The sequence below is a fragment of the Psittacula echo genome (assembly GCF_963264785.1).
Source record: "Psittacula echo genome assembly, chromosome: 5".
NCBI lineage: Eukaryota > Metazoa > Chordata > Aves > Psittaciformes > Psittacidae > Psittacula > Psittacula echo.
Genome location: NC_137739.1, coordinates 66,410,144 through 66,426,726, shown reverse-complemented (window position 1 = coordinate 66,426,726; position 16,583 = coordinate 66,410,144). Strand labels below are relative to the sequence as shown.

Below are 16,583 nucleotides of genomic sequence, written 5' to 3'. Positions count from 1 at the left end.
TGAGACCTGGCAATGTCTCATACATCTAGGGAAGGTTTTATATTATTTATTCTCTCCCGTCTTTCTTCTCTTCTTCCATTTACAGCTTTAAGAAATATTGATTGCTTTGCCCAGCTAACTAAAAAAAAAAAAAAAAAAAAAATCACACTCTTCTTTCTCCAATTTTACATTAGACACCATCTTCTCCAAGTAGCAGGAGTTGAAAATCACCTTCATCAACACAAGCAATCAGAATTTTATACAATATTAAAGCCATCTTTTCAATGCCTTGTACAATGGCATTAAAGATGCTTCCTTATTTCTATTCGTAAACCTCATTTGATGTATCTTTGAATTGCATTTATCTCCTGCTTTCAACAGCTGTTATCACAGGCTGGCTCAGCTTGTGATCAACATTACACTCTGGTTTTCATCTTTTCAAAGTTTTCTGGCTGCAGGAAGAATTCCATATGTACTTTTTTAAATGAATTTTAACTTCACTTACTGTTCTGCTATCAGCTTGTTTCTTCTTATAAAATGCTCTGATTACAAAATGATGCCTCTCAACTTTAAGAGAATTTTGTTACCATGTACGTGTGCTTACTTCTTTGACCCAAAGTCACCAATTAAAGTACTGTTTCCAAAACCACTCCTAGAAGACCTCTACTTGAGACTCTTGAGTTCTCAAGAACTGTCACAGTAAATCAGTCCTCATAATCAGTAAATTATGTAAAAAGATACCAAAAACTAAGCATTTTCATTCTCTCCCCATTTCAGAGCAAAGTGAGTTTAAGGTTCTAGGACTCCCTCAATTAAAACATCTGCTATACTAATCTAAAATTGCTAGTATACACACAGACATGAACATAAGTTCTTCCTTACTACCAGAGTGTTACACGAGAAACACTGAGCAGCTGAACTTCAAATAAAACTGTCTATATAATGCCCATTATACATTGATGTTTTCCCACTGCAGGGAAACTATCTTTTACTTTAAGAAAAACAGAACACACAGAAGTCTACTACCTCAATTTCAAAAGCTAGAACTGAAAGTAATATGAAGCAGTTAAGAATTCTCAGGGTTTTGGATTTGGGGAGCGGGTTTGTTGTTGTGGTAGTGAGTGTGTGTTCAGTAGCACTCTTGCATGTTTTTCTCTAAATACAGTCAAGGGTGTGCCTTAAGAAAATACCTGCTTGACACTAGCAGTCAAATGGGTTTTAGCAGAAGTTTTGACTATTAGGAATATGGAACTGATTTCAGAATAGCAGAGAGCAGATACCAAATATTCACAGGCACCGAATGAAGTTCATGCTGCAATACTACTTACAGACTGCCACATGCCACATGTAAAGAACATACCTCCTTTTGTAAAACTGTAATGCACTGAAGCACATATTTTAGTCTCTTCACTTTTGAGGAACTGAAAAAATTAAGTGTATCATAACAATTACCGCTTTCCTTAACCATACTTCATAATTAAGTTTGCAAGGTACACTTAAGATTTATGCTTAGTTAACTGTAACTCCTTTCTTAATAGGCACAATCTAGAAGTTATAACAGAGTCATAGCTCTGAAGTAAAAAAGTAATAGCTACCTTTCTGATCTCCTCTTTATTCCTTATCCTCCAGGGGATCCTTTCATTTCCTCCCACTCCTCCAGTCTAGTCACTGTTGCCTACACTTCTAATCAGTTCTTTCTCACCTGTTTGTAAATGCTGAATGAGGCATGATTCAGATAAGCTGAACAAAGGTAAGATACATATACTAGATGTAAGAAATAAATTCAAATAAGGAAAATAGGTATGTAAGTATCAAACAGCTTTCAAGTAAAACCACACATTCTGGCACAATTCAGCAACTGTTCTCATTCAGTTCACAGGCGATACTTATTAAACACTTACTAAGTTACTTTCACTGGAAAACTGTTTAAATTGACTCAGCTCTGTAAGCAAAACTGATTAGAAAGTTGTATCTGTTAAAGATGACACTCATTTAAATTAAGAGCTCGCAGACTGCCTTTTGATGACCCCCAAAACATGGAACAAACTAGAAACGTTGCATGACTGAATGATAGCATCATCTCCACGTTGCTCACCTCCTCCTCATGCACATGCAAAAGTTAGCTGACCTGTTGGACTAGTGTTCTAGTCAGTCACACCTTCAAAGCCATTACTTTCACTTTAGCTTTGAATCTTCTTTTTTTTCTTCTCCAAAACATAGCTATGATTTTATACATAGCAGAAAAATGCACTTTAACAATACATGCACACCTATCAAAGCATTCACTGAGGCTGACTTTATACACAACTTGCCAGACACAGAATTGCAGCTTTTGAGTTTTTTTTTTTTTTTCTTTTGGTGATCAGACATCCTAAGTATCCTTAAAATACACCACAGAAAATTTAGTTCCCTGTTGAAAGACTAAGGCTGGTGTACGTTAATCATTGAAGTTGTTCAAACTTCATTTCTTCTAACTTTTAGAAAATCAAAATATAGTAACACTCAAGAGCTGGCTTTACAAGCGTGTTTCATGGCAAAAAAACCCCAACACCTGCCGTCCCTTGACAATACCCTAATCTTTTCCAATTTTAACAGTGAAGCTTTAAGTAGAACATTTCTCTTTTTAAGGGTATTCAAAAGTATCTAAGCAAACAAAACAGACTTCAAACCTACAAAGAACAAATAACCAAAAGACCAACTGATTCAGGGAACAGCATTAGGACTAAACTAAATTGATTTACTTGAAATTTGAAAGCTACAGTATGATCATTATTATTAAATCAGTAAGTTCAGTTTCATGTAGACTTGTCAACAGGTAGAAGTATAAATTCATATTAATACAATATAACCAGTATAGCTTCATTATACTAAAAACCATACAGACTAGTAGTAGGAGTAAGTTGAGTTTCTACCAGTCTACACATTGGTATGTATCTTTGAAAGTTTGTCCCATCCCCTATTCAGCACATAAGTTATTTCTTTAGGAGAGAAAATAAAAATAAAAGGCAGCAACAAAAGAGTTCAGGATTATCCATTGCTATAACAAAACAATGTTTTAGTCCAGCAGTGTAAATTCACTGTTTATAAGAAGTTGTGTGTTGCAGAAAAGCAGTCTCAATAGTAGTTCACTGCATTCCCTGTTGCTATAGAAACTTAAATTAATTAACAACTGCTACAGTTAAGTTATATTTTTTAATTACAAAGCTCAATAAAAGTCAAATACAACAAAGCAATGTCTGTCCATCAAGCTGAATTATGCCTTTTCTGGCTACTGCTGGATTTTGCAAGCCCTGCAGGAATACCAGACATTTCTGATACAGTGGTTTTAAGCAACCATAACTCCATCATGTTGCAGCATGGTAATACTACCAGAACAAAGCCCTAATTACTTTTGTACTAAAAATAAGATTCAACTGGTCTTATTCTAAGAGCTCCAGAACAGTTCCAAAGAAGTTATGTGAATAAATTATTAACCAAACATATAACCTATGCTTCAAAACCAGAATGAGACCCACCGATTTATGATTTTTCTGATCATATTTAGTAATAGACAAACAACACAACATATTTGCCTTAACTCTTATTCTTAAGTTGTTACTTGCAATGCATCTCCCTTCTGGGGCTGAAGACATATCATAACAACCCAACACAATAAGGTAAAAACTGCTATAGAACAAGAGTAGCAGCCCAGGCTCCTAGAAAGCAAATATCAAGGACCAAACCCCTAATACAGATGCACTGCAGTGAACTCAGATTTCTCACAATCCCACAGGTAGCAGTTCCAGGATACCACCTAGTCCACAAACCAGAATCCTGCTTCAGAAGTTTTAGAGCAAAAGGCAGAATGCTCCCAACTTCAGCACCAGTGTTCCCAATAGCTTTAAGTAAGCAAAGCATTAAGATACTTTAAGTGCTGACAGTTTCACTAGTACAGATATTGGCGGGGGGGGGGGGGAAGGGACGGACACGGACACAACCAATCTTTTGCCTGCTAGCTGTTAATAACTTCCTTTAAAGATTATCATGAAAGGGCTAAAACTGTTAAACCAAATGGCCACACAACGCTGTTTCTTTCCTCAGGCCGATTTTTGTCTCAAGAGCAGGAGGCAGTGAGCAATCTATCTATTGTCACCTACTGATCTACTTCGCAGACAGTAGCTCAGGCCACTAAGTAGCTGCCCATATCTGAAGTGTTTTGCTCAAGTTCCTAACAGAAGCCTAAATGAAGGCACAGAACCGAACACAAGCTACTGACAGGACATGGGCCAGCCATTAAATCATCCCTCCCACTGCTACAGGCATACTAATACTACACACACTAGGGATTTCTACTGTCCAGAATACCTTTATCCAGCACTGATACCAGCAGACTGTCCAAATCTAAATTTCTCTTGTATCAACCTGCACTAGAAGTGCCACAGCTGCAAGACACCTACTAATCAGAGGGGATACAAATGAAGAAAGGGTTCCCAAATGACTGAAGAGAAGGCACAGCAAAAGCATTTTCTAGCATCGTAAGACTGGACTTCTCCAAGCACTGGTCTTACAAACAGTCCCATTTGACTCTCTCTTATGTACAAGCAAAGCCACTATCAATTTAGGACTAACAAAAAATACACAGATCAACCAGATCAATGCAAGCCAAATACTTTTTTGCAAAAAGGGCTAACTATTGCTCAGAAGAAATACATGCATGCTGATAGGGTCCATCTGTCAGAGAAGAGGAAAAGCATTTTCAGGCACAGGCTTGCCAAGCTGGTGAAGAGGGTTTTAAGCTAAAGTTGCCAGGAGAGGGGAACATCAATCCATCCCTTTCCTATCACTACGATGGTGGAATAGATGCCAGCAACAGATGTCCAGAGCTTGGAGAGGGATCACGGGTCAGCAGGAGAGCACCTGAAGAGCAGCACAAAAGAATTCAGACAATCCAGCCTCTAAGCCAGATTCACCGAGGGCCCAGCATTAATACCTCTATGCAAATGCACATAGCATGGGGAATAAACAAGAGGAATTAGAGATGTGTACACACTTGCAGGGCTGTGATCTTACCAGCATCATGGAGACCTGGCATGGTTCCTATAACTGGAGTGTTGGAGTGGAAGACTACAGATTCTTCAGGATAGGCAGGGGAGATGAGGAGGGGGTGTTGCCCTCTGTGTCAGTGACCAGTTGTAGTCCATAGAGCTCCACCTGGGAATGGATGAGGAGCCAACCAAAAGCTTATGGATCAGGAACCATGCTAAGGCACATGGAAAATAAGGAGGTGACTGGTGACAGCCAACATGGCTTCTATAATGGCAAATCATGCCTGGCAATTTTGGTGGTCTTCTACAATGGGGTTATGGTGCTGGTGGATAAGAGGAGAGCAACTGACATCATCTACCTGGACTTGTACAAAACATTTCACACTGTCTCATGTGACATCCTTGTCTCTAAACTGGAGAGGCATGGATTTGAGGAATGGAACACTGGGTCTGGATGGCTGCACTAAAGAGCTTAATGTCCAAGTGTATATCAGTGACGAGTGGCGTTCTGCAGGGTTCAGTATCAGGACCAGTGCTGTTCAGCATCTTTGTCAGTGACTTGGACAGTGGGATTGAGTGCACTCTCAGGAAGTTTGCTGATGACACTGATCTTAAGGATCCTAGTTCAGTCTAATGCATTTATAGAGGTTGCATTTTGGCTCAAACATAGAACTACACTTGAACAGTCACTTCACCAGCACAGAATCTATTCTGCCCACCCTTATCATAAGGTCAGAAATTTAAAAAGCATCTTACAACTTGGCAGGCATTTGCTAACTGTACGTGACACAGAGCCCCAAGTTATTCTGTACAAGGGACCACAGAAGTCACCTCTTGAGATGTATCACTAATACTATTAAACAGCAATAATTCTCTAGTGAACCCAAGCATCTTTCTTTTACAAGCTTCACCTTGTATTTCTGAAAAAAATCTTCCTGGATTAATACATCACACTGAACAGCCACTCTTAAAGTTGGGGGTTTTTTTATAATTCTTTCATTAATTATGAAAAAATAGATCAATGATTTGAACTGACCTACAGTGACACATGCAAGATGGGATATAAGACAGCTAAGAAATCCTGCATTCAGCAGCATACAGTCTGAAAAATAAATCTGTTTGCTATATAGATCCTAGTAGGAAACAAAGGTGGAAATTTGAAGGAAAATGCAGGCTAAGCCTCTATCTATGGCTTCACAATACAGTTAGCCGATTTTTAGAGGTAGTATTTGCCATAGCAGCCTTCCAGTATCTGAAGGGGGCCTATAAGGATGCTGGGGAGGGACTCTCCATCAGGGACTGTAGTGACAGGACAAGGGGTAATGGGTTCAAACTTCAGCAGGGGAAGTTTAGATTGGATATAAGGAAGAAATTCTTTACTGTTAGGGTGGTGAGGCACTGGAATGGGTTGCCCAAGGGAGGTTGTGAATGCTCCATCCTAGGTGTTCAAGGCCAGGTTGGATGAGGCCTTGGGTGGCATGGTTTAGTGTGAGGTGTCCCTGCCCATGGCAGGGGGGTTGGAACTAGATGATCTTAAGGTCCTTTCCAACCCTAACTATTCTATGATCCTATGATTCAGACCACTAAATTATACAAACCCAACCATCTAAACTATAATTTAAATCTTATGAACATAATTTAAAAAGAAATCATAAATATTCTTCTATAATACTGAGGACAGTAAATAACAGAAAAGCAGAAAAAAAAATCAAGACAAAAAAAGTACTCTACAACAACATCTGCCAAAATTTCACTTCAATGATGGCTTCAAACTTGTACCAGGGTCATGTTCCAATATCCACCTCTAATCTGAAGAAAATCTGCACAACTATTCAGGTTTACTGTGTTATCCATGTGACTGTGCAGGTTAAAGTGCTCTGAGAGCATCGCTCCAACAGTTTATTTCACCAGGCTTGTGGATTTTTAACAGACAGTTTCAGTACGTATTGGCATCTCATGTTGTCAAAGCTCCCCCTTTCTTTAGTTGAAAGGGAGCACTGAAGCCATAAACTAGAAACCTCTCAAAGTGTGACATTACTTCCCTGACAAAACATATGTAAAGTTCCTGTAAGATAATACTAATATTATTACTATTCCTAGGAGTCTGGGGATAATGAAGTTTGCTTATAGCATCCAACGTTTTCTCCCTACTCCAGGGCATTAAGTTAACGTTCTTGCTTAGACTAGCATTTGGGTTACTACAGCTGTCAGATTCACTAGGCATACAAAATGAGGCATTATTAAATCAAGAACTGCTTAATACATCTATGTTCTAATCCCTCACAGAATGAAAAAAGTATTTATTTGACCATCACAGCCACATGAGAACCTTATGGTTAACTCATGAAATTAAAGACAGATTACAGCTGGTAAACCAAAACTGAAATCACTTTGCAGAAAGCATCTATTAGAGATCTTATCATTCCATTATGAACAGCTTTACTGAATAATGCAAGAGAAAAATCCCAGTGCAAGTTGACACTACCACTGGAAAGATTTCAAGTGTAGCAGCTAGTGGTCCTGCCCACAAAGACTACAGGGCTTCATCTAGTCTACCAACAGTCTGCCAAACAGAAGCCAGAACAAGCAAAAGCAGCTGCTTCATTTTAAGTTACAGAGGGAAAGAAATGGGAAGGATGTAGATACTAGAATATGGACTGCATATACTTTTGGACTTAAAAGGGGGGGTGAGGAAAGGAAGGAAAAAATACTCAATTTCCAAGAAGGATACAACAGAATATTATTACTTCAACATACAGTATGGCACATTTAATGTTACTGTTTAGTTTTCTTAAGCTTTCTAAGAGGATAAGGGTATTATTAGGCACTAGCAGCACTGTTTTCAATACTAATTTGTCCAAGTGTGTCAACTCACAGTCATAACAACTGGACAGCAAGTGGCCTTCAGATACCTGTCCTTAAAAAGAAAGTATTTTAGATGGTTCCCCTTAGCCAGAGAAATACAATAATATTTCAAAATAGGGCATTAAATTTGATTCTAGAATGTCAAACATGACAATTACGGCTTTCATATCTCTGAGAGATGGATCTAGGCAACGTTTAATTAGAGCTTGAGGTATCCTCAGTGTACATCCTAACTATTAATGGTTAACAATTTAAGGGTTTTGTAGACTATCAGATGTCAAAGCATAATGCAAACTCCTAATTTAAGCATATAGCACAACACTTGGAAATAATCTGACAAAGCTGACCCACAAAACTCACTACAGACACAAAAGCATTTGTTACAATTGACTATTAGTTGCATCTGTGAAACAGTGACTAAAATTTTGTCAATCTGCAAAGATTAAGTGCCACAATTAACGTCTTCACACTAATTCAAATTCCCCCAACTGAATTCATGTAAGTACAGTATTATGACACATACACGCCAATACAATGAACAGATCATACCAGCAGTGGAAGAAAAAAAAAAGAAAAGACAAATCCCTGACAAATTCACTGTTTACAAAACACTGCATACCAGTTTGGGGGTTTGGCCAGCATAGCTTAGTATTCACTCTCAAACATGCCAGCCAAACAGGCAGCCTTAGATAAAAGAACTGTTACCTCAGAGAGCAATCCTTCAGAGGCCATACTGCAACAGCTTACTGAAGTCAAAACAGTTGCGATACAGGCTTGAAACACAGGCTAAAAGAAGTAAAAGCACTTCAGACTAATGCCACTATCTATAACTCACAAGTAGCCTCCAGATAACAATCATCTTGCAAACTGTCAATTGCAGATATTTTGCTCTCTCCCACAGCAAGAAACATTTAACAGTTTAACACTGTCATTCTAAAGCAGCTTTTCAGTCTTTCCCTGAGCCAGTCCTAACTGCTCTATATAAGCTTCACAACAAATTGTTAACGAAGTTAAACACTTTATCTATACTCCTGCAATCTACATTAGCCCTTCACTATTTCCTTCAGAAGTGTCACTGGAAGGAAGGGGTTACCAAAAAAAAAACACCCTTCAGAAAACTGCAGATTATTTTGTGTCTTGTCAGTACAGCCCCGATAGAATTGAGAAAGAAAACATCTATCTACATCATAAAACTCAAGGTGCTAAGTATATCCATCCATTAAACACTTGAAACAAGTCTCCAAGACTTTCAAATACCTTCACAACCACAGATCAACAGCTGATCTGTATTTCTGATCTAGGCACAATACCTCCACAGGACTAGCAAATACAGTCCCAACATAACTATTGTCTACAAGATAGAGAAGAAACAAAAGCTCAGCAAGAAATTAAGGGATTTTGGTGGGGAAAGGAATTTAAAAGAATCTACAACACCCTTTTGAAGAGGGACAAAACAGACTTACAGTGTCACATCCAGCACACCTGAGACATGTGGACTATGCGAATACCTCCAGCACAGAAAAACTGTTATCTTCCCAGATGCTGGATGGGACCAGATACCTTTGAAAAAAGTCCTGCTCTCTTTACTGTGGTACGTACATTAACCAATTTGCCTGGCATCTCTTTCACAATAATAGTGATGTCTGATTCTGGTATAAATAAACATTTAAATGCAGAACACTTTTTAGTAGAATTCAACTAATCATAGCACTAAGCCTTTCTTTGGTATCAAAACCACTGAAACAGATCAGACTGTAAGCACCTAGACAAAGGAGAATAAAGCACACAAGGTAAACTTGCATAAAGCAAGCACCAAAAAAAATCTAATAGCCTTCTGAAAAAATAACTGGACTAGAGAAAAAGGTCAGCAGCAAATGTAACGTGTGGTTTTTAAGTTCTCATTAACAGATGAAAGCACACATCATATCTGTGAATGATATCAAGACTGATATTTTGCAATATGCAGCACAATCAGAAATAAAAACACTCTAATAAATACAACAAAAATCAATGAAAATGGTACATAATATTTATAAACAACAAAAAATATCAAAGCATGGATAAAAATGGAGAAAAGTAGCAATATGATAAGAAACAATCCAAGTAAGTCTAAGCAGAATTAAAAAAAGGCATCATTATTCAATGCATTAGCAAGAACATTAGACACAGCAAGCAATAACTGCCCCTTACTCTGCACTGAAGTCACAGTGGAAGTACTATGTATCTACAGTGGAAGTACTATGTATCTAGTTTACCACAAATGCAAGCTAACAGAAGCCAACAGAAGAGCAATCAAACATTTGGAATTCATGATCTCAGAAGAAAGGTTAAAAGAACCTTAGGAAAAGTGAGAAGACAAATTAACAAGTTTTCAAATATGTAAAAACTGAAGACAATAATCAACTGATCTCTATGTCCTCTATGTCCACCATGAATAACTGCATGCAGGCTGTTTGGTTGTGAGGTTTTTTTGCTGGTTGCTTTTTTTGTTTGGCAGTTTGTTTTGCTTCCCTTGAACAAGAAGTTTAGTTAGATATTGGGGAGGGAGCAGAGGGATGAACTAAGCACCAAAACAACTTATTCAGGGAGGTTGTGAATTCTTGTTACTACTGCGAGTTTAAGAACTGGTCATGAAGATGCAGGTATATTTCCCTCTGCTTCAGAGCAAGTGTATTATCAGAGATCCTTGCAAATCTCAGCATTTTTATAGCTCATATCTGCTATTAAAAGGTGCATCTTTTTCAGGGGCCTGACACAGCTTAGTGATGTCTAAATATACAGTAATATAAACTCACCTTCCCGCCACATTTTGAGAAAATTTGCTGGTTTGCTCCACAGATTCCAGCTTCCTACCCAGAAGTGTCTCACACTACCCTTGCCAGAACAATATATTAAGCACAGCAACAAATGCCACCCATTATCATTCTGTTGTTGCAACAAGATCCTAGCTAAACAGTCTATTGAATAAAAATCACCACCAAGGATAACACTTCTCAACTGGACAAAGACTCCATTATCAAGCCAGAAATAAAAAAGGTAATTTAAAGAGCTGCAAAGAAAGGAATCCTACATATCATCAATATTTTTGCTCATAACCAGGGGCTGCCAGTTTGCTAATTCTTAATAAAATAAGTTTAAATATGAGATTACTTTCATCTTAGTACAAATCATAGAATCATAGAATAGTTAGGGTTGGAAAGGACCTTGAGATCATCTAGTTCCAACCCCCTGCCATGGGCAGGGACACCTCACACTAAACCATGTCACCCAAGGCTCTGTCCAGCCTGGCCTTGAACACCTAGGATGGAGCATTCACAACCTCCCTGGGCAACCCATTCCAGTGCCTCACCACCCTCACAGTAAAGAATTTCTTCCTTATATCCAATCTAAACTTCCCCTGCTGAAGTTTGAACCCATTACCCCTTGTCCTGTCACTACAGTCCCTGATGGAGAATCCCTGCCCAGCATCCTTATAGGCCCCCTTCAGATACTGGAAGGCTGCTATGAGGTCTCCATGCAGCCTTCTCTTCTCCAGGCTGAACAGCTCCAACTTTCTCAGCCTATCTTCATATGGGAGGTGCTCCAGTCCCCTGATCATCCTTGTGGCCCTCCTCCGGACTTGTTCCAACAGTTCCATGTCCTTTTTATGTTGAGGACACCAGAACTGCACACAAGTGAGGTCTCACGAGAGCAGAGTAGAGGGGCAGGATCACCTCCTTCAACCTGCTGGTCATGCTGCTTTTGATGCAGGCCAAGATACGGTTGGCTTTCTGGGCTGCGAGCTCACACTGCCGGCTCATGTTCATTTTCTCATCGACCAAATACAATTACTTTAAAGCAATCTGCTTAATGTAGGGTTAAAAAGACTGTCAACAGATTCTGCCCTTCATGCCTCTGCCAACCTGAGCTTATCACCTACGTATGCTTCTACTCCAACACCATTACAATATGCTATAATATATACAATTATTGACTGACTTCTGCTTTAGGTAGCTGTGGTGTGTGTGTGCGTGCATGTACGCATTTAATTTTTGAATTATTACCTTATAACCCTACTCCATGAAGAAGCAAACTCCTGAAATAATAAAAAGGGCTTCCTTTAACACCTATAACTCTCAATCAAAATTCAGTCAACAATCCCATGTAAACAGATCCTCTAAATATGACTTAAGGCTGAAGTAAAGGCTTTATTAGGGAGATACCTCATAAGGCAGGGCATCCGACCTGATAGCTCAGGCCACTGAACAGGGTAGCTTTGTTCCTTCTTCTCACCCACCACCAGCCCTTTCTTTGCTCTCACTGTGCCTGCTAATATCTGACCCCAAGATGAGAAAGTTCAACTCACCAAATGAAAAGAAAATCTACCCAGAAAAAGAGCAAGTACTTTGCTGCTGGTTTAACAAGCTGAACTAGCTCAACCAGAGGCTGAGCACTGCCAAACATGACAAGTAGATAGGAGCACACTGCCAAGAGGATACTATACTGCTAAACCATCATTTTAAGCAGTGACTAGATATCTGAGTTTATGAAAGTTTACCCCTTCTGTTTAACAAGAGATCACTGTACGCACCTAACCTTAGAACCAAAGTTAAGGAGGACTGAAAGGGAAACCCCACTGACAGTGTAGTTGAGAATAACTATATACATAAGTAGGTAAAGCAACCAGATATTCCATCACAATTTAATCTCTCCTTACTAAACTATAGGGTTTTGGTTGGTTTTTTTTTTTTCTATGGATCCAAGTCAGAAAGCAGCAGTTTTCTGGAGGCCTGCATTGCCTTATTAACACAAAGATAGCTGCCTAGGTTTTATTATTAAAACAACAATGCACTGGCTCATAATTGATGTGCTTTCTATGACACAGAAATCATGGGAACATGGTGATGTTTCATAGTAAAAGTAAAGTTTAGTGGTAACATGGAAGCATGAAAAAGTAAAAGTTCAGCTTCCTTTTTAAAGAGGCAAATAACAAAGTTGGGAGAAAATACCTTTTTGCTTCAAAACATCTCTAAAGACAGCCTGAACTGCTGCCCAAAGCTCTCTCTTGTCTCTCTGCCAAACTATTATCACAGTTTATTACTACTCCAATCTCCACACCACTGTCCTAGACATTAGACATAACTTTTGAACCAAGTTTTGTGGAAGAAGGATCAAGGTTAGAGGAACATCACCAGAAATGTTTTTTTTCTTTAAGTGGGTTAAATATCCTAAGTAGAACACATACATTAGCAGTCTACTTGTCCTGGGTTCAGCAGTAGCAGTCAGTTTTTCTCCTTCTTGATAACAACAGATGAAGGTTGAACCCAGGACACTACTTTAAAAGATGACTTACAAATTAACATTGCAGATGCAATGTATTTAGAATTTAAGGGAAATTAAAAGAATCTTAGCATTACTGATTTCAAGATGTGTCCTCTCAAGTGGTATCTTTGATTCAATATCATAATATTTATTCTTAAGTGTTGTTCATGGCTTAAGTGTGACTCTTACTTCATATGTACTGATCTGCAATGGATTACCAATGCAAGAATTATCTCAATATCCAACAGATACAATCACTTAAAGTCCTGGTGGTTCTTCCACTCATTAAAAATATAATACTTTCTTAGCAAGAAAAGAAGCAGATCTTAAAAATGGTAAAAAAAAAAAAAAAAAAAAAGGCAAGATCTTATCTACCTGATACATACCCACAACACAGCTTCACTGAATTCAACTCATAATCTAATACGACTTTACGAAATTGACAATTATAGTCTTAAAGTAATTAGGGAATTTCTTTTAAAGGATACTTAGATAATTATGAACCAACAGTTAAAGCTTGAGTTATTAGCATATGTATTGTGCAGTGGATCCCAAATTGCTTGGTCTTCAATAGATGAAGTCCCTCTCTCCTTCTGCCCCCCCAAGACCAAAACGGCATGCAGTTTGACAGTTTGTCCTTAAAAGGCAGAATTATATACTGTCAATTTAGATAATAACAGCTCTCTCCCTTTTATGATAGCCACAAGATACCTTTTGATTCTGAAAAGCTCAAATAATCAGTTTGAAAGACTGTCAGCCTGTTTCTATGTCAACTTTGTACACAGAAAAAGCAATGACTTGCAACTGAATAGTTTCAAAATAAATTCTAAAGCTGCAAGTATTACAAGCTTAAGACAGACCACCTTCCTCATTCTCATTTAAAGCATTTTTCTTAATTGTGTTTCAATCTATTTCAACTATTTCTTTAGGTTCACTTTACTAATGTATTACATACACATACAGAATATACACTGTATTTTAAATTGCTATCACTGTAAAAGGCTACTGAAATTAATTCTGTTCTAACAATGTATTTTTTATACTACTTCGAGAAAAAAAATATTCAACACTAACAGGTACACTTCAAAGCTCTCAATTTAACAATCTGACAAACTAAAATGATCTCAGTCACTGTGTATCCCACCAACAGCTTTAGCATCTTAAAAGGAGAAAAAAAATCAAATACTCAAAATTATTTTATAATTTGAAAAAGTTATTAGTTCCCTATTTTTAATGAAATTCCAGGCTTTAGTTTTTATTTTTCAGAAGTGTAGCAAGAGATGACTAAGACAACTTGCAACAATCACATGTATCATTACTAAACTACATAAAGCCCTGCTCTGCAACCTTAGTGAGAGCACTCTTCAGTTACTTTGTATGGAAAACATGGACATATCAGAATCCAAACATGGTAATAATTTAGGATATAGATTTTCAGAGAAAACTGCCAGCCAAAATACCTTGTAAATAGTAAACACAGCAGCTGCTTATAAACAGCAAACACCATTTGACAAAAAATACTGCATGCTGAAAGAAACTATTGTTTAAGTACTACTTAAAACAAAACTAGACTATTAAAATTCATTAAAGGATGAAACTAAACTCTATATGCACACTTTCCCATATAATTATACAAGACATATCAGATCTGTTAAGTCACAGTCAACAGATAACCACATAGCCTTTACTCTCCAGTTGGTGCTTACACTTTATACAGAGAAGGAGTGAAATGGGCACTAGTTTAGAACACTATCGATTCAGATATAATTCCTTGCTCATGCACAAGCTTCCTGCACATCCTTGTGTATGTCACTAGTTCTGTGTACCTTCAGCCCATATTGACTTGCGGGCTACGAGCAAAAAGATTTCAAAGTACTCACATTCTGGCAGCAGAGTCCCAAGTATGTAAGGTAACAAACACCCACTTTTGGAAACATAAAACAGAAAACTGACAATCGTTGTGCCTGCATTTACATATATCAGGAGTGACACAGGTTCACTCAGTATGACAAATTCTGAATTCCCCTCTAAATCCCATAAAATCAAGGACCTTAAGAAACAACAAATAGAAAGTGTTTGTTCATAGATGTGGTGACCCAAAAGATCATATCCATGCTCTGTTAGTCCTGCATCAAATAATGACAGGTAAGGAGTCTCTATCAAGTGCATCAATGGTTCTTGCCTGCAAAAGCAACTTTATCCATGTTAATTATCTGACATTTAAAACTCAGCTCATCCCACTGCTCCCATTTAGAAACAATCCTAAAACCAGTTCACACTTCAAAGTCACAGTGAAGGCCTAAAATTACAGTTAATATTGTAGCCATTCAAAGCTAGAAAGATTCTGGAAGCAGGGACTGACATCACCATAATTATGACAGGCATCGGTATTCAGCAAACTCAGACCTGAAGCAGCAGGTGAAGGAGGCCCAGGGTTGCCTTGCCAATGGAAAGCCAACCTTGATTCCTGCACGCCAAGGAGGACCCAAACAACTGCATCCCTTCAAAGGCTCACACACACAACCGTTGGTGACACCGTACTTGACGTGGCTCTCTAGTACTGAGCCAGCGCCGGTCTCGTCACACAGCCCTCCAAACCCAGGCCTTCGCTGCCCCTGCCCTAGCCACTACGCCGCAGGCCAGTTAATCGGGAGAGCGGCTCAAGTCCCAGCCACAACCGGGCCGCAACCGAAAAGCTGCCAGGCGCAAGGCCGCCGGGCGGCAAGGGGGTCGGAGGAGAGACGGCCCAACGAGGCGGCCTCAGCCCCCCGCCCACGGTGCAGCTCCTGCGGCGGGGCTCCCACGCTCCCCGGCAGCTTGCGGACCCTCGGCGGGCGGCCGGCGCACAGTCCCCGCCACTCCCCCCTCAGCCCAGAGGCCAAGCCAGGGTACCTTGCGGACCCCCTTGTAGATGTAGAAGTAGAGCTCCCGGCCCACATTGAAGCAGAGCCGGTCCCCGTTGCCGCTCTGGTCGTTAACGTTGACGAAGGAAACGCGGACCGGGTTGGAGCCCTGCGAATTGAAGGGCACCCGGTTAGGTCGGCTGTACTCCGAATGGGTCAGCAGCTTGTACAGCCCCTCCCGGGTGGTGAACTGGGTCTTAATCTCGTTCATCTCCTTCCCTCCTCCCTCCGCCGCCATCTTGGAAAGGAGCATTCATCCTGCCCCAGTGCCCGGATGTAGCGCCACTGCGCAACCGCCGCCGCCGCCGGCGCTCGCACGGCTATGCGCGGAGGCGGCCACGCAAACGACGTAAGGGGGAGGAGCGGCGGCACCTGTTTACTGCGGGTCTGCGCACACGCCGGCTCGCGTCGCCTGCCCTTGGGTGGGCCCTCGCGGGGAAGGGCGGGGCACTGGGTGGAGGGGGTCACCCGCTGAGATGATGGAGCGCGGAGAGGCAGTGGTGCAGGGGAG

At 39.7% G+C, this 16,583-nt stretch overlaps 1 protein-coding gene across 10 annotated transcripts in view; it reads right to left on the bottom strand.

Moving 5' to 3' along the window:
* The window catches only part of WDR20 (WD repeat domain 20), a 52,968-nt gene extending 36,591 nt beyond the window's left edge, over positions 1–16,377 (bottom strand). For all 10 annotated transcript variants that reach the window (XR_013956796.1, XR_013956797.1, XR_013956798.1 and 7 more), the window contains exon 1: positions 16,062–16,377. Coding sequence is in view for 5 of the 10 variants with exons in the window: in XM_080617516.1 (XP_080473642.1) it covers positions 16,062–16,325 (264 nt within the window). In the remaining 5 variants the exon portion in view is untranslated. The remainder of the gene's footprint in view (positions 1–16,061) is intronic.
* Positions 16,378–16,583: the final 206 nt, after the last annotated feature.